At 52.8% G+C, this 21,454-nt stretch overlaps 2 protein-coding genes across 3 annotated transcripts in view; both read right to left on the bottom strand.

Moving 5' to 3' along the window:
• Positions 1–1,696: 1,696 nt before the first annotated feature.
• On the bottom strand, positions 1,697–11,352 carry CCL17 (C-C motif chemokine ligand 17). 2 transcript variants are annotated; one of them, XM_019666812.1, is made up of 5 exons: positions 7,788–11,352; positions 5,228–5,323; positions 4,016–4,117; positions 2,551–2,668; positions 1,697–1,977 (listed from the first exon to the last, which is right to left on the bottom strand). In XM_019666812.1, the coding sequence occupies exons 3-5, from the start codon at positions 4,083–4,085 to the stop codon at positions 1,875–1,877; spliced, it is 291 nt and encodes a 96-aa protein (XP_019522357.1). In that variant the 5' UTR covers positions 4,086–4,117; positions 5,228–5,323; positions 7,788–11,352; the 3' UTR covers positions 1,697–1,874. The 2 variants fall into 2 exon arrangements, with proteins under 2 accessions (XP_019522357.1, XP_019522358.1); XM_019666813.1 differs by lacking the exons at positions 4,016–4,117; positions 5,228–5,323; positions 7,788–11,352 and adding an exon at positions 3,732–3,867.
• A 7,623-nt stretch (positions 11,353–18,975) lies between these two features.
• CX3CL1 (C-X3-C motif chemokine ligand 1) overlaps positions 18,976–21,454 on the bottom strand; it is an 11,730-nt gene continuing 9,251 nt past the window's right edge. The window contains exon 4 of the mRNA XM_019666823.1: positions 18,976–21,452. Coding sequence (XP_019522368.1) covers positions 21,054–21,452 — 399 coding nt within the window. The 3' untranslated portion in view covers positions 18,976–21,053. The remainder of the gene's footprint in view (positions 21,453–21,454) is intronic.

The raw sequence follows: 21,454 nt of genomic DNA, 5'->3' as shown, positions 1-21,454 counted from the left end.
CCTCCCTGCCCTGACCCTGCAGGGGAGCTGATGACTGGCCCATCACCTGCGTCTCCCACCCACAGCACCCCCGCCCCCCTCTGGTCTTCACAGCAGCTCTGCTTACCTGCATTTACAGTATGGGCTTCTGAGGGAGATCTCACTGGGATGAAAAGGTTTTGCTGCTTTTAAGACAATTTTGCAGTGCACTGGGTGAAACGCATGTTCTGAGCGACTTCCCAGCTTTGGCCTGCAGGGTGAAGCGTCCGCGCCCCAGCCCTTGCTGTCCTTTGCAGTGGCAGGGGTTCCTTCTCCCACCTCCATTTTTGAGATCATCCTTCCTCCACGCCTGGCCCAGTGGATCCCACAAAGAACTCAGGCTGGGCTGCCCCCAGGACTCTGGGTCCGAGGCAGTTGTTTGAGGGATATTCCTCAGAATCTGAGCAGGGGAAGAGCCCAACTGTGGCAGAGGGGACCCTGGGGTCACAGAGAAGCCAGTTCATCAGCAGCAGCAGCCTGATATTATTATTACTGTTGTTTTATTCCTGCCCCTACTGCAAAGTGGGCTTGAGTCAGCCATCTGGCCTGCTATAAGACAACTGGCCACAAGGGGGCAGCAGGAGACAAAAACTGATTGAAAATAACTGCTAGTCCCTGAAACAATGCAGGTCACAGAATCCTAGGAAGGGAAGGACCCAAGCCTCTGCCCCCAGACTGCATCCCAGAGAGAAGCCACGAGCCCATGGCCGGTCAGGAGAGTGAGGCAGAGCTAGAATCTGAAGACTGACTCCACCTGCACACTAGGGCTCCAGCCCTGAGCTGGGCCTGGATAGAGGGGTCTGAGGGTGATGATCTGTAACCTCCCCATCCCCATGCTTCTGAGCACCTGGGCTGTGGGGTCCCCAGAGTGGCTCACAGAGCTCCCAACCTATTGGAGGAGTCAGTACTGACAGACCCACACAGGAGTCAATGGGAGAAGGCTGCCCTACCGTTCATGAAAGCGACAGCTGGAGGAATCAGGGAAGGCTTCCTGGAAGCTGGCTCCAGCTGAGGCTGGGTGGGATGTCTGTGCTGGGAGGGTGGGGCAGACTGATTGGAGCCAGAGACGAGGGCTGAGTGCAATGGGAAGTGAAGCTGGCTCAGACCTCAGACAGCCTGGAAGCAGGCAGAGGTCGTGGGCCCTGGAACCCAGCCTGGGGTTTGAGCTGGGAGGAGGTGGGTCTTGCAAAGGTTCTTTGGGCCAGCTGGACTGCAGTGTGTGGAAGGTGGGGAAGATAGGGAGGGGCGCAAGGACCCCCAGGCCAGGGAGCTCCCCAGCACTCCGGGAACCTCTACGAGGAAGGGGCCTGGAGACATTCGTGGAATTGTGTCCTCAGCTCCTCGCACAAGGGCTAGCCTAGGAGTAAACTGGAGGACTTCAGGGGCAGACAAGACGGGAGAGAGCCCAGACAAGCCTTTCCGGAACCCCTGCCGGTGCAAGGCAGAGAGGAGGTGCAAAGCCCCTTGTCCACCCCTGCCCTGCTTATCCCACGGACCCCCTCATCCCCACCCCTGCCTGGGCCTTTCTCACCAGGCACCCCCTCGCTCGAGTGTGGCCTGCAGCCATGTCCCCCTCTGAGCCTCTCTTCCCTTTCTGACCTGGACAGGGCAGACCAGATCTTTTCTGAGGGCCTTTTCAGTGTGACATCATGGACAGAGAGAACACGCTGACCCAGACTGAGGGAGAGAGACTTTAATCGGAGTCCTTTCATGCCATGGTTCCAGTTCGGAAAAGGAGACCTGGGGTCCTCTTTGTCCTCGTAGGGCCTTCACTGGACCCAAGCAGCTGGGGTTTGGGGCAGCGAACACTGAGGCCTCCAGAAGTTTCCAAATGGTCCGGGGAGAAATCAGAACACCTAATTGTGTGACTTCATGGTGTTTTTCAAGTATTTGATTGCCTTCCTCACCCTCAGGTCATCGGGGTTTGTACAGATGGATCTGCCCAGAACAGTTACCAACCTACATGGAAGGAGAAAACCATCAAGAGTGTCAGGGCGGGAAGGCCCTCTAGAGCCCTGGGACCAGCCTCACCCTGCACTGACCAGGACTTGCTGAAGTCACACGGGGTTAGTGGGAAATCTGGGGCCCCAGGCTCTGTCCTCGGTGATTCTCGTCCCTCCCAGAGAGCCAGGGCTGCAGGACCTTGTGCCCCCCAACCTCAGACAGCCCAGCCCACCTACAGCCTGGGAGGTGCCTGGCGCTTGGAGCTCTCCTCAGCGGGCTCAGGCCCAGGCCAGGGGAAGTGACTACATGGGCTGCAACTGCCTGTGTGACACGGCGCAGTTCCATTTCTCTCAGGGCCTCGGTGTCCCCATCAATCAATGAGGAGGGTGGACCTTGTGGCCTGGGGGCCTTTTGGGCATTGCAGTGTGGGGTGCAGGACCTGCCCTGAGGAGCAGGGCCAGGGTGACGGAGGGGGCAGTGAAGGCCCCACTCTCTCCTCTCCTCTCCCTAGGGGCCCTTCTGGAGCTCCAGGGTCCCCCTTCTCTCACACTCAGCCCCCAGGAGCAGGGACTTGGGGGGCAGACTTACACGACGGCACGCATGGGACATTCTGCTGAGGTCTTGTACCACGTCTTCAGCCTTTTGACAGGAATGGCTCCTTTGAAGTACTCCTGGCAGCACTCCCGGCCCACATTGGTAGCTCGAGCTACAGAGACACAAACAGGAGCAGGTGTGTCTGTGAGTGTCTGTGTGGGGGGACCTGGGTGGCTTTGTGGCTGTGAGGAGGGTCTGTGGTGGGTCTGTGCATGTCCGTGTGTGTGTCGATGCGGCATGGGAGTGAGCCCATGTTTGTGGGGGGAGGGGTTGTGTGCGTGTCTATGTCTGGTTGGGTGTTTGTTATGGGAGGGCTGTGAGTGTTTTTCTATGTGGGGACTATGTGAGGGGCCTGCTCATGTGTCTTTGTTGACGTGTGCACATTTGTGTGCCTGAGGTCTCTGTGTGGACTTTGGGAGGCCCTGTGTATTTGCCTGTCTGTATGTGCATGTATCTGTGTATGTTTGGGAGGGTTTGTGTGTGTGTCTGTTGTGAATGTGCCTCTTCATGTGTCTATGTGTGCGTGTGTATCTGTGTGTGTGTGTGTGTATGTGTGTGTCTGTGTGTTTGGGGGAGTCATGCATGCTTATTTGCATTATATCTGCGTGTACCTCTGTGTGCGTCTGTGTGTGCACATTCAATACCAGCCCTGAACCAGCACATGTGTACTCTGGGCTGAACCTTTCCCGGCAGCAGCTCACTCAGTGCTCATCACACACCTGGAGACAGGTGCTATCACTACCCCATTTTACAGATGATAACCCGGCCTGATGTGTCCAGGCCTTTCCCGGGGCTCAGTTTTCTCGTCTCTGCATGACAACAAACATCCAACACTTGCAAATAGGCAAACTGGTGACCTGGGGCTTTAGATAATACCACACTAGCTGATTTCTAAGAAGCCCCAACTGCCCTCTGACCATCTCTGGGCTGCAACCTGGTCTGACTCACTCTCAGAGCTGAGAGGGTGACCTCAGAGGCTGCGGTTCTGTTGCCAGGCAGGGCACTCACGGGCTTTGTGGCTGAGCTCAGCCTTCCTTTCCCAACTGAAGGTAACAACCTCCTCTTTCTTCACATCCTCTGGGAACCAATTCTCCTGCTAGCATGCTGATTCCCTCATGGCGTGCAGGACCCAGTCATAAAACAGATGCTAACCAATACTTTTGAGAATTGCTCACGTTTCACTGTCAAAACAACGATAGTCATTGCCTCCCACTATTGCAGTGTGAGACGCCCGCACCCTTTCTTCTTCACCAAGTCAGTCCCCAAGCACGGGGGCGCCCGGGTCCTCCTCCTCCTCCTTCTCCTCATCTTCATCATCATCTTCCTCTGAATGCCTCCCTCAAAATTCCATTGCTGCCGGCCTCTCACATCTTTGTAAGAATAAGTGGGGTGCAAATAATACACAAATACGTGTGTGTTGCTGCTGTGGTCTCAGCGCCCGCCCCTCCGCTGCCCTCACCTGCATGGGTGTCCTGCAGAGAAGCCCCCAGGAGAAGGGTGACCAGGAGCAGCATCTTCAGTGTGGCCATGGCACCGGGAGCCCAGGAGAATGTGGGTTCCTCTGCTCAGGGGAGACAAGGATGAGGGCCAAGTATGGAGGTCACCTATTTAACCTCATTGGATATCTCGCCCCTCCTCCAACCACCTCCCCCACATCCTTTCCTCGACTAGTAAAGTTCAGAGAATTTGAGATGATTCAGTAGAAGTCCTGCCTTGGAATGTTTGTGGCTTTCCAGAGAATGGGCATTCAACTGGGACAGAGGTGGGGTAGGGGTGTCCAGGGGCCACAACAACACACACTTCTCCTTTTGCAGGGGACATTTCTTGGTTCCTCAATTACCATAATAGAAAAGCCTCGATCTTAAACTGGGTTCATCCCTGCTCAGAGCCTGGGGAGACTCCTTTGTGTACAATGCCCTAGGGGGAGGGGAGGACAGCCAGGCAGGGCCAAGAGGGGCTGCTTAATCTGGACCAGGAGGGGTTCAGGGTGCAGAAAGGCCTCCCCAGGGGTGGCGGGCTGTCTCTTTGCAGGGAGGGTCACAGTTCCACCTCATTCTGAGAAAGCCCTGAAGCCCAGACAACTTTGGTTGTGGGTCCTTCCCCAAATTCAAGTTCATGGTCTTCCTCTGAACCACAGAAGACCAGAGGCAGAAAGGTTTTAATCAACATTTAGTCCAAATTTGCACTTGCATAGATTGGGAAGCCACATTCCCACAAATGCAGCATCTCATTCTAGGTTGAAGAACAGAAGGAAAGGATCCGTGAGTGGTGATGCCTCTGGCTCCCAGCAGAGCCAAGTCTGCAACAGACACGCGCTCAGGGTCCAGACCGAGCCAGGCCCTGGGCAGACTTGCAGGAACCCATGGGCCACAGCATCACTGCCTCGGGCCAACCCTGTGGTCACCAGGGAAAATAGCCAATCATCTGCTTCAAGCTCCCCTGGACCAGAGCGTGAGAGTCCCTTAATTTACTGGAAGTCCAGAGCAGCATCTAGCAGGGTGGACCTGGGCTTTGATTGTGACATGTGGGACATAGGCCTGGCTCCACCGTGTCCCCAAATTAACTGAGGCAGCTCAGAATGACACCGTCCCTGCAACATGGTGTCAGACCCATTTGCCATCTCACAGTCAGCCCTGTGTTCATCATCGAGCCATTATTAAATTTGCATTACCAGTGATGATAGCAATAGCAGGTAGTGGTTGTTGATAGCAGACTCTACCAGGAGCACTGCTAAGACAGGAGCCTCACCCATCCTCATCAGGAGAACCTGCAAGAGGAAACCATGACACTGGACTAGACCATAAGAAGGAAAGGCCAGGTGCTTCTCCTCCCCCAGGGCCACCTTGGGAGGCTAAGGCTGCTTCAGTTCCTGGGGGCAGGGAGTCCCCCTGTCCATGCAGAACCTCCCTGTGAGCAGGATCCTCTGTCATGGTCTCGCTGTGTGGCCTCAGGCAGCTCACAGACCCTCGCTGAGCCTGTTTTATCACCTATAGAGGGACATTTGGACTGTCCCAGGGTAAATCTGAGAAAAATGGGGTCCTCTCCAGAGGACCTCACATGAACATTTCTCTGCTTCTCTTAGGGTCACATCACCTGCCAGAGACCCCGAACTCTGCCCACTCCTCAAGTCACAGCCTGGTTCTTTGTCCCCGCCACCCACCTGGCTGGGCCATGCCTCCTGTCCCCAGAACAGGCTTCCATTTTCCATGCAATGGAGGGGAGGGGAGTGGGGTCTTCCTGCTTGTGCTCATGTTTGACTCCAGCTTCCTGCAGAAGTGGGGGGACAACCTCCACCTCTAACAGCAGAACACCCAGCATTCCCCAACCTAATGAATCAAAGGAGGTGGGCTGGGGAAGGGGTGCTGGTGCCCTGGTGACTCTGGCTGGGGACAGGGAAGCTCTGGCCTGGAGACAGAGCTTTGGGCCCAGAGGAAACACCAAAGCCCAGAGGTACGTGGGGAAGGCCGGGGTCCTAGGAGGAAACCGAGGGAGTGTGTCCCTGCTGATGCCTCCCCTCTCAGGTGAGGTGTCTCTATGGCCTCTGCCCAGGGGCTGCTGCCCACTGTGTTGTGGCTTCTCCACCTGCCACAGCCACTGCTCTCCCCACCCCCCACCGAATGCTCTGTGCCAGACAACAGAGGACTGTTACGATGAGTAGCAGTTTGTTAACGGTGAGGCCCCAACCCCCACTGCTGGGGAAACTCCCCGAGTGGGTTTCCAGTCCCCCTTGTTCTGCTGCAGACTCAGAACTTTTCTCTGGAAGGACTCAAATTCCCCTGTCCCTTCTAGGGAACCGGTGAAAACAACAGAAGCAGAGGGTCTGCACTAGCTCTGGGCTGGTGCAGGCTGCCTGGCAGCGGGGTAGGGGGGGGGGGAACAGAGCAGCAAGTGTACCAGTGAGCACCTCTTGTGTGCCTAGCTGTGCCAGGGACTGTGGGACTGGCAGAGGCCAGATGCAGCCCCTGCCTTAGGGGGAGTTTGAAGCTGGCGGGCTGGAGGAACAAGACCTGGCCCCACATAGGGATGTGCGGGTGAGCTAAAGGGCCACGGGGCCCAGAGCAGGGAGAGGTTCTGGGCCAACTGGGAAGGCTGCCTGGAGGAGGAGGCCAGTGAGCTGGGCCTTGTGGGTGGGAACTCATAGCAAGAGAAGGAGGGGCAGGCATTCCACATGAGGGACGTGCTTAGCAAAGGTGCAGAGGCGGGAATGTGCAGAGATAAATTAGGGCACTCCAGTGGGCAAAATAGCCCGAAGGTGACACCGAGACAGCATGCTCCGTGAGGACAGGGGCATGTCTGCTTTGCCAGCACCATGTGCATCCCCAGCGCCAAGCACAGTGCCTGGCACACAGTGGGCTTTCCAGGAGGCTTGACTGAGTGAATACAGGACCAAAAGGCAAGGAGGTGAGACCGAGCAGGTGCGTGGGAGAAACCGTGGGAGGCTGAGCACACCTTTGGCCTTACTTGGGAGGCCACAGAGACCAGGGACATTTTTGAGGTGGTTTCCTCACCAAAGATTAACTGACTTATTCCTCTTTGGTTCTTCCAGCTATGAAATAGAGTCCAAGGGACCTTCCAGATGGAATGTCCTGGAGTCTGGGCCTGTGATAAGGGCCTCAATAAAACTTTACGGTGCTGTGAGGACTCTAAGATTCAGAGGTCCGTCGGAGGAAGCAGGAATGCTCCCTGGAGGAGGCGGCAATGAGGCAGATCTCTACAAAGGGGTAGCAGGGCACCCCGGCTGGAGGAAAGGCAGGGGCACAGGCTGAGAAGCAGCCCAGACATGGACCAGTTAGGATGTCAGAGTCAAAGAGGAATTGGATCTGAGTGGGAGGACGCGACGACTCCCTGTTTCAACGCCTCTGACTCAAACCGGCCAGACACACTGCCTATGCACCTGCCACTCCTGCCCCAGCCCCAAGACTGCTGCCACGGGGAGTCCCCTCGGGGTAAAACCAGCTGGAGGGGTGCGACACCCCCACCTCCCCACCCCGCTTTAGCCTGAAGGGTTGAACCAGCTGGATCCTGGGTCCTTCCGCCTAAAAGGAAGGGAAGGAAGGTTCCTGCCCTACCCCTGGCTCTCCTGTGGGCTGGGGCGGGACCAGCGACGCTGCTGTCACAAGGGCCAAGAACTCAAAGCAGGGGACAGGTTGATGGGGTGGAGGCTCTATCATCTTCAAATTGCACATGACAGTTGTCGCTGGGGTGGCAAAAATTGTCACCACAGTTCACACCCGTGTCAGCTGAGGCTCCAGGAGGTGCAGCAGCTTGCCCAGGTTCTCGCAGAGCATCTCGGCGAGGATCTCGTCTTTATCCACTCAGCTCCATCCTCTGACAGCTGCCTTCCCCATGGGGGCTGAGCGGTGAAGGCCCCACATGTTATCGTCATCCCCCCATCTGAGAATGTGTCCCATTCCCCTGTTCCCAGGGCCTGCCGTGCTCACTGATGAGTCAGTCGTTCCTGACAGGTTGCCGGCCTCCTTGACTCCGCAGGTCAGATACACAAGGGTCACCCCTCACCTCCCTCATTCAATCAGCAAGACCTGTTGCGTCGACCACCAAGATGTGTTTTGAATCCATCATCCTCTCACCATCCACGTGGGCTCTCCCTTCATCTCTCTGCTGGACCACAGCCCTGCACTCACCTCCCAGCTTCCAGGATTGTCCCCTTAGTCTGTCCTCCTCCCTAAAGCTCAGGGGTCTTCCCAAAACACACACCTGAGCAAGTCTCCTCCCTCTCAAAATCCTTCAATGCCTCTCCGTTGCTCTGAGAATAAAGTCCAGATTTCTGCCGGCTTCTCCAGCCTCCACTTTTGTCCCCAGCCCCACCACTGACCACATCACTTTGCTCCAGTCGTGTCAACCTTCTTTTGGTTCCTGGAAAATGCCAGGCTCTCAGTGACACCCAAGCCTTTGTACAGGCTGTTCCTTCTGTCTAGCCCACTCTCCTTGCTCCCTCACACCCCACTCCTTTTCCCTCCTACCCTGTATCAGATCACAGCTTAAAACCTCCACTCCCTTCCTTCCGCCCTCACTTCCCTCTGTGCCCTCAGGTCACTAACTTCCCCATCATGCTCTCTCCACACTGCATTGTGATTGTTGGTTTATGGCTGAGCATTCCTTGAAAATAGGACCCGTTTTGTGTTCCAACTTGTACCTCCAGGACTTAGCACTCAGTGGGTGCTCATAAAATATGTCTATCGAATGGATGAAGAGGTGGGTGATTGCGTGAATGGGTGGATGGTTGAATGGATGAGTGGATGGATGGAAGGGTGAGTGAATGGTGGGTGGATGGATGGATGGATGGATGGATAGAAAGATGGATGGAAGGATAGGTGAATGGAAGGACAGGTGAATGGGCTAATGGATGATGGCTGCATGCAGGGACACTTACACATTTCTGAACTACAACATGGACCCAACTTGCACTGGGGCTCCTTCACTCCAGAACAAATTATTTTTGATCCAGTGTGTCCCACCAGTTCACGAGGCACACTTGAATCCTCCTGTCATGAATGAGGCAGAGGAACTCAACCAGGTACTCTTTGACTCCTTTTCCATCTCGTTTACAACTTCTTTGTGGGTTGTGGCTATTTCTGCCTTCTGCCAAACCTAAATTGCTTCATCTGTGGCTTTGATCTCATTCCTTCTTCATCCCCAAGAGGCCTCCTCCCCGCAGTGACGCTCCCACCCCCTGGCTCTTTATGCCCTCCCATCCTGTGGTCCCCTTCCCCTCTGCTGATGACATAATCCAGTCTCTCTGCTCCCATAAAACCTCTCTTTGACCTCAACACCCCTCCCTCCTAACACCCAACATGCCGTCTTCCTATTTCTCCTTTCACTCATGACCAACCTTCTCCGATATGTGGTCTACACCTCCCACGTCTATTTCCTCTTTGCCAACTTGTGATTTAGCTTTTAGTAGAGTGTGGTTTTTGGCCCTGACGCTCTAGGGACACACTCTCTCTGGGCCTCTCAAACCCCGCTAGTCGCTCCCCGAACTTGCCGTCCCCTCACAAACAGCACGTTGGGGCTGCAGATGCTCTGGAAGTGTTATCCACAACCCTGGTCCCAGTCCCTCTCCTGCCTGTTCCTGGTTGTGTGGCTAAGGACAAGCCTATGCACCTCACTGTCTTCATATGTAAAATTCTCCTGGTGTTGCTGGGAGAATTAACTAAGATGATGTCTATAAAATTCCTGGTCTCCAGCTGGTTCAGCGAATCTCCCTCTCATCACTGGGACCGTCTCCTTTCTTGACATTTCTCCCCCAGGGATTCGGGATATGGTTCTTCCCCGAATGAGTGAGTGCTCTGTGGGTTTCTCTTCTCAGTAACATCCCTAAGTTCTCACCACGAGCTGGGCAGTGTTCTCAGCAGTCATATCTATGAGTCTACATTGTCCTCACAACAGCCCTAGCGGGTAAGAACCACATTTTACAGATGAGGAAGTCGGGGGGCCAACCACAGTGGTTAAAAAACTGGTCCAAGGACACACAGAGCTAGTAAGTGGCAGGAGCATGCCTGGGGCTCTGTCCTAGGGTTTGTTTTCACCTCAAGCAACCCTCTCTCCCTCCCTGACATCATCCACTCAGGCCTTTGACCTCGGGGATGGAAGCTTCCTAAATCTGTCCCCAGCCCCAACTAGTGACGGATCAAACACAGCCACCTGGGCCCTGGCCTGTCCTCTGACCATTTCTCACCTGCACTGTCAGATGCCTTAGCTCTCTCTGCCGTGCCGTCCAGCCAGCTCTGTGCAGAGCTGTCACCCACACTAGACTGTGGGTTCCTGAGAAGCAGAAATCTGTTCCCTTGTGGTTCATTCGGCCCCAAAACAAGAAAGTCAGGACCGAGTTCCCTCTCGACCGACTTCCCTTTTTTCTGTTCAGACCAGCAGCATTAATCACCTCCTCATCTGCCCCCCTGGTCTGGAAAGTTGTCCTTGACTCATCCATGGCCTCCAGCCCCCGCAGCGCATCAGGCCCAGTGTCTACTCAGCAATGTCTTCAGGTGACGCTCAGTTTCCCCACTTCTTCCTCATTCCCACTGACTCAACCCAAAGCCTTCGCACCCAGATAGTGTCAATAACTTCCAGGCCCGTTTCCTCCTCTCTGATCCCTCCCGACCCTGTCTAGCCTGCATGCCCATGTCTGATGAGTCTCTTTCAAGGGCTGCTCTCACTACATACAGCCCCTCGTCAAGAACTGTCAGTGGCCCCCTGCTCCCTACCCCCTCCACTTGAAACTCCTCAGGCCAATATTTAAGCCCTGCTGTCAGTCTGGTCCATCCCTCCCCATCCAGTCTCATCTTGCAGCTCCCCAAAGTTCAACTTCCGCGAGGATCAGGATGTTCCCTCACTGTGTGACTTGGTTTGTTGCTTCTGTCCTCTTCTTTTCTGGGTCACCCACCCCCCAAACCAAATTCTATCCATGTCTCATATAGGACATGCCGTGAAGAATTAGGCAAGGGGTCATCGTGGAGCCGAGGGCTCAGGAGCAGACTCTCAATCGGGTAACTGGCTGTGAATTCAGCTCTGCTATCAATGAGTTGTGAGGCTTTGAGCAAGTCATTTCACTCTGAGCCTCAGTTTCCACATCTGCAAAATGAAAATAATAATTGTAACTACATTAGAAGACTTTGTTTGGTTCATGGCAACTGCCTTAGTGCCTATATCTGGCAAACAGTATGTGTTCCTGACTTTAAATGTCATCTATATCCCAGCTTTCTCTCACCAACTCCAGACATGTATGCCAGCTAGCTATTCAACGTGTTAAGCAGGTGTCTCACACCCACCAAGTCCCAGGCTGAATCCTAGTTCCCACCCACTCCCACAAAGAGGGCTACTCCCCCGTTCTTTGCCATCCCCTTCCTTCCGGTTACTCGAGCCAGAAACCGGGGTGCCATCCTTGACGCCTCTTTCTCTCACCCCCCACTTCCCATCTGTCAGGCAATCTCCCAGCTCTGCCTTTAGAATTCACCCAGAGCCCATCATGTCTCCACTGGATTCCTATGCTGTCTCCTGATATCTCCTTACCTCCATCCTTGTCCCCTACAATCTCTTCTCAGCATAGTGGCCACAGGGAATGGGAGTCTCCTCTGTTCAGAATGTCCCTGTGGCTCCCCATCCTACTCAGAGGAAAAGGCAAAGACCCTACAGCGGCCATGAGGCCCTGTGTGTTTTGCGGGCCCCCGCCCCATAACTTACTCTGCCCCAACCATACTGGCCCCCTTGCTGTGCCTCCACCATGCCAGACACTCTTTCTCCTTCAGCTGTTTGCACAGACTGTCCTTTCAGCCTGAAATGTTCTTTTTCCCCAGGTACCTGCATGACTCACCCTTTCATCTCCTTCAAATCTTTGTTTAAATGTCACCTTTCAATGAAACTTACCCTATTTAAAAATTGCAACCCACCCCCACCTCTTCTTCTGCTCTAATTTTTCTTTTTCTTTTTTGCTGTAATACTTACCATCCCCTAATACACTTACTTATTATGTCTGCTGTTTGTTGCTTGTCTCCCACTTGTATCCTCCCAACCTCCGCCCCACAGGAATATAAGTCCATGAGACAGAGGCCTTTTGTCTCTTTTGTTCAATGACATATATACCCTGGCACGTGGTAGGCCCTCCATCCATACTTGTTGAACTCAGTGAGTAGATGAATCAGTGGCTGGAATTGTTCCTGAAGCCGAACCCATAAGCACTTCTCACTGAGTCTCCCTCTTACCCATGGACTTGTCTCCCTCTCTCTCATGCCTGGACTTCCAGACTTCATCTGGGCTTCCACTCCAGCTCTATAAATCAGTTCCTTTAATTCACTGCTACAATCCAACTACCTCTTACCAGGGAGCGTTTGCTTCAAGTTATTTCACAGGCAGGTCTTTGGCCTCCCAATGGCCCTGGGACAACTCGAGGGCTGCACTGCCCAGTGACCAAATCGAGGCTCACCCCTCAGGGTTCAATGACAGACCCTTTCTTTAGAAGTCAGAAATCTGCTGTAGCCTGCCTGGGACCCTCTGTTCTCCCAGAGGGTTTGTTCAGCACCAGGGTCAGCGCTAAGAGCCTGGCCTCTGGAAAGAGCATGGCACCATTTCTAAGAAGTCTGAGGATCTGTCCCCTTTGAAAGGCTTGGGGATGTCCTAGCATTCCTGTCCCACCTCAGCCACTGCAAAAAAAGCCAGCAGCATTTGGCGATTTGACATGTGGCACAGTCCTACCAGGATCATGGCTCTTCCCGGAGGCAGAGGGGGTGTGCCTGCTTCTGAGCAGGGTCCAGAGCTGGGACCATGAGCCCCCAGAGGAGGCGGAAGCCCTATTCCCTTTCCAGAGTGAAGCCGGCACTTCAGCAGCCTCCGGGCCCAGAGCCAGACGGGCTGTGGCTTGTCCTTCCACACTCGGGGGCTTTCTCCTCAAGCCCACTTGTCTTCCCGTAGGGTCCTGCCTCCTTCCTGCCTTGCCTGGGCTCCTTTAGCTCTCCTGACTCATTGCGTTGCTTTGTTAAACTGAACCTAAAACTACCTAATCTGGTTCCAAAAATAATTTGGTGTTTTTATTGGGATCACATTGAATGCATAGATTTACTTAGGAGGCTGGCCTTCCTTCACCTCCACTTCCCATCTACTCCTGGAAACCCTTTGGCCCATCCGACTCCTTCTCCCCCAGCCAGCGCCTCCTCACTCCTGCCTTCCCTCTGGGCTGCAGGCTGGGGAGTGGGGTGATTGGCTCTCTCCGTTGTCACAGGTTAGGTTCATTATGAGTGCGCTTCCAGGGGCGATGGGTATAGAGTGGGAGCACGAGGTGCAAAGAAGCGACAGAAGCCTAGCAAAGGTGTGACCTCAGGCAAAGTCCCAGGAGGGCAGCTTCTACCTGCCCAAACCAGGGCTCCAGGGTGCGAGTAAGAAGTGAAAGCAGCTGACGGGAGTGGGGCTCTGGGAGGGGCAGCAGCATTGTTAACAACACCCATGTGCCCCCCACCAGGTTAAGAGGGAAATATTACCACCCATTGAGGCCCCACTGCCTCTTATAATCCATCCCTCCATGGACTAAAGGAAACTGAATTGGGCTTCCATTAGTCCCATGAATGTATTCATAGTTTACTAACGAATATGTGTACGTTCGTAAACAATATATAGCAGTGTTTATACGTGTTTTTAAGCTTGATGTTAATACTATCATATTGTGTCTGTACTTCCACATCTCGCAGTGTTGTACTTGAGAGTCATGTGTGTTGACAGGTGCCAATGTATTTCTTTCTTTTCACTGTTGTAAGCTATTTTGTGCAATAACTATTTAGTATGTAGTTCTAACAATATGTTTATATAATATGTAACTATATAGACATAACTATACCACAATTTACAACAAAAAAAAAGAGTGGATTTTCTGGAGCTGGACTGCTCATGGGCCTAGTCACTTACTAGCTATGTAACTTTGGGTAAATTCCTTAATCTCTCTTTGCCTCAGCACTTCAGTCTGGAAAATAGGGCTTGTGTTACTAGGACCTACCTTAGAGCTGGAACTGGGATTAAATGAGAAAATTAATTTAAAGGTTCACAGTGGTGTGTGACAGGGACAGTGAACTTCACAAAATTAGGACCACTGTCCCAAAGCTGCTAGGTTGCCCCTCTACCTGCTCATTCTTCTGGGGAATTTGGGGGACAATTAGAACCTTGACCCAGTCCAGGCTTCTTGGGGGTCCTGGCTGAGCCCGGGGAGCAATTTCTTGACCAGGATGTGACGGTGGAGTGTCAGAGGGGTTCTGGAGTGACTTGGACACATCTTCACAGATGGCCACTTTCAGTCTCTGACATCCCTTTGAGGCAATTAAATATTTTTCACCAGGAAATGCCTTGAAATGCAGCTCCCCACATGGGCAGGTGGGCTTTCCATAAATCAGAAAAGCAGTATGGACCTGACACCAGGTCAGTTCATGCCAATGGACACAGATGCCTTGAACTCTGGCTTTCTCTTTTTCACTCCTTCCAGGACCTGTGGCGGTCCCTGGGGCACAAAGCAAAACAACACACACACACACACACACACACACACACACACACACATGCATGCACGCACACACTCCTGACCCCACAGACCTTACAGAAGCACAGTGAAACAAGCAGGTATAGTTATAGTTGAGGCACCTGAAGGATGTGATGGACACAGGTGGGGTGAGTCCCCATAGCAGAGAACCTTCATTAAGCTAACAAGTCTAAACTGAGACCAATGGATGAGTACGAGTTAGCCAGGGTAACAGTAAAGGGAGAAGTTATTCCAGCAGGGAAAAAGCTAGTGCAATGACTCAGAGGTGTGAGAGAGAAGACTGACTTGAGAATATGAGAAAATGTGGGGCCAAAGGTGTTGGGGGGGATGGGGAGCGAGAACTAGGGGACCAGCATCAGGAGAGATGAGGCTGGAGACAGCAGACCAGTTGAAATCCTCCAGGAAACTGCAGAGACAGAAAGTGCATGTGTCAGCTCCTAGGACAATGTAACAACACCCATTTCTGTGCCGACAGGCTTCTGGGCTTAGGAGGTATGTGAAAGACTGGTTGACCCAGATCGTCTGGGAAACAGCTTGTACTCAGCAATGTTAATATTCTTCTCCCTATTTACTTCCTTGTTTGCTGAAGTGACTGGCAGCATATCTGAGCCATTAGAACTTCCGCGCACCAATTGTATTTCAGGGAAACTATAAAACCCTTCTTTCCAACCCCATTCAGTGAGAATTCCAAATAAATCCATAGACAGCTAGCCAAGCTAACGTTGACCTTCACCCTGTCTGCAAAGAGAGCTAATCAAGAGGCCAAGCTACATGATGAAAGCCTACCCAGTTACGGAGTGTGTTCAAGCCTTTTGTTAGCCTTGTGCAGGTTGCTGACAAGCCGTTCCTCCTGAGTCCAAGGAACAAAGTACTTTCTCTTCCTGGTTGCTCTATCAGTCAGGATAGGCAAGGTTATGCTACAATAACTAACCTCAAACTCTCAGTGGCTTAAAACCACAAGGGTCGGTTGCTTCCCCGTAGATTAGCTTGGGCCCTTTCCACAGCTGGAGGCCCTGAGTCACCCTTACTCTGGAGACCAAGATAATGATGCCATCATTTTCTGGAAAGTGGCCAGGGGCTGGGCTAGAGGAATTAAGTTTTCTCACCAACAGTTAAATGTTTGAATCTTGTGGCACTCATCACTTTCACTTCCAGCTCACTAGCCGCACCTGGTCATTTGGCCCCCACCAACCCCAAGGGGGCGGGAAAAGCAGCCCTCCCAAGTGCCTAGGGGACAGCAAGCCAGAAATATTCAGGGAGACTGACTACCGCAGTCTCCAAGGACTTGACAATGAAGAAACTTGCCTTTCTGTCCAAATCTAAGATTCAGACATCTTGCTAGTCTGCTTTTAATCACTTGGGCTTCATGAGTTTTTTGACCTTGCCAAGTTCAAAAACAATTTAAAGGAGAAAAGTTACATTGACTTGAACAGCGTCTTTTAGTTTGGGGGAATATATAAATTATTCGTATCTGTTTAATGACACCATAACACTTCTTCACCCTACTTTACTGAAAACTAAGAAGACTGTGTTTCTTTATAGAGATCTTATAATTCCGTAGTCTTGTTTAGATATCCAATGACAAAAGCCAGTGGAAACAGGATGTTTCAAACCCTCTGGAAATATCTATTTCATAATCATAGGTTCTGTTTACCCAGAGCTCACTATGTGTATGCCATTTTTCTAAGCAAGGATTATCTCATGACATCTTCACCCACTCTACAGAGGAGAAAACTGAGGCCCAGAGAGGTTAAGAAACTTGCCCAAAGTCACGCAGCCTGAGACCCCCATGTCATTGTATATTCTGCTCCTGTATTGCTAAAAAGCAAGATGCTTGCTTACAAGTAATTCTATTCTGTCCTCTGGGGGCAACAGATCCCTTGAAGGTGAGAGAGGGGCGTCTCTTCCAAAACATGCACTGCTCTGGAATTCTCCTGTGTTCACAGGCACCATTTGGTGAGATTAAGGCGATCCCACATGGGCCCAGCTGCTGAAGTTTGCCATCAGCCCCGGAAAGCCAGCCTGACACTAGATCTTTTCTTAAATCTCAGCAAGTGAAACATTATTTATCCAGAAAAGCACATGACTATGCAGAAGCGAATGGGGCACGGGTAGTCAGTCAGTCTCCTGCATTCTTGTACTCACAGGAGCAGCAGAGCATGTGCATGTGCATGTGTGCGCGGGCGCGCACACACACACACACACACACAGTGGCGGTCAGGTGCCCATTATTTAGCCTCATGCTGGAAATTCCCGGCCATTCAATTCTGTGTTTTTCTGCCTGACCTCACCCTTTTGGGGAATGTACAGAGGACAGGGGGGCAGGGAAGAGGAACTAACTGGCAAAGGGCAGAGAGTGAGAAGGCTGTAGGTAGCTGCTGTCCAAAAAATGTGGCAAGCTTTGGGTGGGCATGCGTGGGGTGACCTGGTGCAGGGAGGCTCTAAAACATTGGCTAGATGCCAAATCCCCTAATTCGGCAGATAGCGCAGGGCAGGGGCGGTTGGGGGTGGAGGGGCGAGGAAAGCGGTGGGGAAGGGGGCAAAGGCTTGAAGGTGCAAATTCCCAGCCCTCCCACCCCTGGAGTCTGAACTAAGTAGGTCTGAAGTGGGGCTCAGGGGTCTGTAGTTGTAAGAATCTGTGGCTTACACTTTTAGAAACAATGGTTAAGATTCAAGTGCTGGAAAAAGACTTCAAGTCAAATCCCAGCTCTGCTGCTACAGGCCATGTGACCATGGGTCGCTCCTGTATCCTTTGAGAACCTTACTTTAATCTTTGGTAAGATGGGGACCCTGCTACACAAAGAATTTAGCACATTGCCTGGCACGTGGTAAACATTAAATCAACAATGGCTATTATTACTATCATCATCATCATCATCATCTCTAGAACCCTGATAGTTCTATCAGTTTTCAGAGGCCGCCAAGTCTCCATCAAAGTCTGCATTCACTGTGGAATCCCATCAGCTAAAGTTTAGCCCTGTGGTGGAAAAAGAAAATAAAACACAAACACCCCAGGACCCCAGGGGAACTGCTCCAGACTGAGCCAGAACACAATTTTCTCCCCTTCTCCATCCTCATCCTGAGGAGGAGGAATTTTAACCTTAAGAATGTGATAAAAAAAGACAGGGACAAATGTTTTCATTTCAATGCCTCCGTCAGTGTGTTTCTGGAATTCCGTCATTGCTGGAATGGTGCTGTTGGGGAGAGGTTGGGGGGCCATGACCTTGCCTCCAGCAGAGCCCCTTTCTGGGGGTGGGAGTGGGCGAAAGCAGAGGGGAATGGCTCTGGGGTGGAGCAGGTCCCTGCTGAGGAAAGTACTAGAATCAGCAGCTTACACAGAGGTAGCAAACTCAGATTCCCGCAGGAACCTCAACCCAAATGTCTATGGGGATTGACAGGTAGTAAAATGGGGGAGGCTAGCAGGGTACATGGGAAATCACATGCCCATCATGGTCTGTCCTTCTTTGTCCCACTTCTGATGGAGACTTGGGCTCAGAGAAAAATATCCTTACTATAAGAAATCAAGGGAAGGGTGGTGATAAGTGGCAACTGACATGCCACAGTGTCCAGGAGTACCAAGGGGTGGAAAGGATGGTAGAGAACTGGGGTCTCATCCTGGGCCTCCCACATCACAAGGGGCAGCTGCTGCTGGATCAGACCTTCTGAGTCACCTGAGAGAACATAGAAAAGTGAGGTTTTGTATGTAATTTCCTGATTTTTTTACATGGTGCCTCTAACTTTTTAAAACACCATTAGACATAGGATCTAAGATGCCATTGATTGTAAGACACTCTGATATTTCATGAACGAATAAAGAGAGACCTGTTCATTAAACTCTGACAAGCCATTGATTGTAAGACTAATTCTAATTCCAAAGGTGTCACAATGTGGGAAAAAAACGTGCATCTCAGAATCCATGAAATACTATATATCAAGAGGCTGAACCTGGCCTGCGGCAACTTGGGCAGTTCCCAACCTACGCAATTGTACATAGCGGCTCTTAATGATGTCATCCCAGGACACTGGAGGGCTTAGGGGCCAACAGTATGTTTATACTTGGAGAGTCATATCTATGAATACCCAAGTGCCTTGAGAAGTAGTCCCTCTTTGATCTTTACCTTTGATCTTTACCCTTGGCTAGGAATGAGTCAAGGCAGCAAAGATGGAAATGTGGCCCGATGTGTGGGAGCAGAGCCAGGCCAGGGGCTCAGCCCTCCTCAGCCCTGTCCCCAGGGCCCTTCCCCCTGCTGACTATAAAAGTCCCTGCCACTCTGCCCCACAGGAACTGGGGCGGGGGTCTCTAGGGCTGACGCAGGGAGTCTTGTCCCCTCCATTGCTCCATCCCCTTCTGAGGCTCTAAGCCTGCCCTAGAAAAAGCACTTTTACTTGAATCACAAGACTTTTCAATTTTATTAGTAAAATACAAAATGGCACAGACATTGGTGATAGGGTTGGGAAAGCAAAAGGATCGATCAACTCCTTCTAAAGTCCTCCCCAAATTGTCCTTGTCCATGTCCTGCTTGGAAGAACTAACAAAGTCCGTGAGAGGGGACCAGCTGCCCCAGCTGACTTTTTAACAAAGGAGAGGAGCCCCATCATGGGTGCCCCAGTACTTGAAGACTCCCAGGTGACAGGAGCCCAAAAAAGTGCATTCAGACCTGCTGTCCCCCTCTCTGAGCTGTCACTCAAGCCAGACCCAAACAGGAGGTGTCAAAGCAGAAGGGTGCAGGAGGCCCCAGTCCTCTCTCTGTGGACCAGAGCTGTGTTTGCTTCCTCTGAGCATCCAACTATGAAGGAACGCGTCACCTCTACCAGGAGGAAGTCCAGGCCATTGGGAGCATCTCAGGTGGGGGGCAAGGGTCATCCTTAGGTACAATCAGAGGAAGGTGGGAGCTGCCACCAGGAGCCCTGAGGGGTGAAGCTTGCAGATCTAGCTCTGACTGGGGGACATTGTAGCCCAGTGAGTCTTCAGCCCCACCCAGGCCTTCCTGAGTTCTTAGGGGCCAAAAAGAACCCCTGACTTCACGCCCACAATTTCCTTTGTCCCATGGGACTCTCCCCCCGGGACAGGGTCCCTTTCAGACATAAACACAAGAACATCATTGCTGGACTGTGATCTCATTTGGGGTAAAGGTGAGGGGAGTAGATCTTGTAGTGTAGAGAACAGTGTTTTCTGGGAGCCAGAGGGGTGGATGGGGAACCCAGGCCACAGAAAAAAAAGAGCAAACGCTGGACCCAATCCCCAACGCAGAGTGTGACTGCTTCCTACAGCTTCTCCCTGGCCTCTTTTGTGGAGTGCCTTGGCCTTCCCGGGAGCCTGCAGGCCACCCCTCCTCCTTCAGCTTGTCACATGACACCTGGCTGTCTCAGTGTGTCTGTAAGCCTGGTGGACACAGGGAGGGGCTGTTCTCAAAGTGGTGAGGGTGGGGTGGGGCCTTCAGAATTAGTCTTTGCCCCTAAAGTACCCCAGCCCTGCCCCCACTACAGGGGCCCATGGTGCTGACTTCCTCCAACAGGGCGGGACTGCGCTATCAGATCTCTCCTTGCAGGCCCTCCAGGTCACAGGGCCCACAGATGGGCCAGTGTCATCCATTAGTAGACTCTCGCTAAGACACCTTGCTGATAAAAGTTGTGCGGCTGCACCCAGGGCCTGGGGAAAGGGGTCTCTGGACCAACTGGTGATGCCTATCAGGGGTGTAGGTTATTGCCACGTATTTGCTGTCCCTCTTTTCTTTCACAGATGGGAAACCAGAGATATGAATGCCTTGTCAAGTTGGTAGTGGACCTGGGACTAGAGCCCCAACTTTCATGCTCAGAGTCTATGTTCCCTCTTTGCACAACACAGCGGGGCGGGGGGGACAATCAAAGTCACTGGGTAACTTCATCTCTCCTTTCCATGATGCCTAACTGAGGGCAGAACCCTTGCTGGGAGCAGTGCCAGGACACACCACACTAGCCTCATGCAAGGAAAGACAGGTCCCCGGCTGGGGCATGGGGTCTGTACAGGGAGCAGGGGAGATAGCACCGCAGGTGGCCGGGGTGACTGGCAACTGCAGCGGGACCAGGAGACATGATGAGGTTGGAGGGTGTGGGCAGAAGAGGCCTGGCCTGAGGCTCATTTGTGAGATGGGATGATTGAAGTGCCCACATGGGGACATGGGCCAGAGGGGCTGGGCTTTCAATAAATAATTATTCACTGGGGCTGGGACTGTGTCAAAGGGAACCTCTGACCATGCCAAAGCAGCAGAAGAGTTTTCTGACTTAGGGAGACTGAAGTGAGTTGCGGAGGCCACCTCTTCTGTCTCCTGTAGGTCAAAGATGGTCAAAGGGGTGTGCCCACCTGGAGGGTCCTGCTTCACTACTTCGATCATCCCAGCTCAGGCCAGGCCCGTGGGTGAGGGTGGGAGTCAGGATGGGGGACCCTAGGCAGCTGTTGAGTCGAACATTTGGAAACAGGCACATGGGTAGCTCACACTGGCACCAGGACATACGAGTTACTGCCACAGCTCCGGGGGACATAGCGAAGCCCTTCCACCATGTCCCCTGCAAAATGGCAGGCCTGCAGGCTCTGGTAGGCAAACATGGCCACCCCCAGGCAGAAGAGGAGGCCAAGGAAGGCCAACAGCCCTACTGCCTGCCTCCGGGTGGGTGCCTGGGGGTCCTCATGCTTGGGGGCCCAGATGCTTGAGGTCACTGGCTTGCTACTGGGGGCCCCTTTAAAGGAGGTAGGAACTACAGAGACATGGGGTATGCTGCTGGGCCCCACGAATGCATTCCTGTGAGCTGAAGGGGCGTCATGGGGGAGGGTCTGGATGGAAGGGACCTGGGGGCGGAGGGCCTGGGTGGGGAGAGCCTGGGTGGGGAGGGTCT

This window comes from Hipposideros armiger, unplaced genomic scaffold (genome assembly GCF_001890085.2).
Source record: "Hipposideros armiger isolate ML-2016 unplaced genomic scaffold, ASM189008v1 scaffold_479, whole genome shotgun sequence".
NCBI classification, from domain to species: Eukaryota; Metazoa; Chordata; class Mammalia; order Chiroptera; family Hipposideridae; genus Hipposideros; species Hipposideros armiger.
The sequence above is the reverse complement of the archived record's forward strand: the minus strand, read 5'-3'. Positions and strand labels throughout refer to the sequence as shown.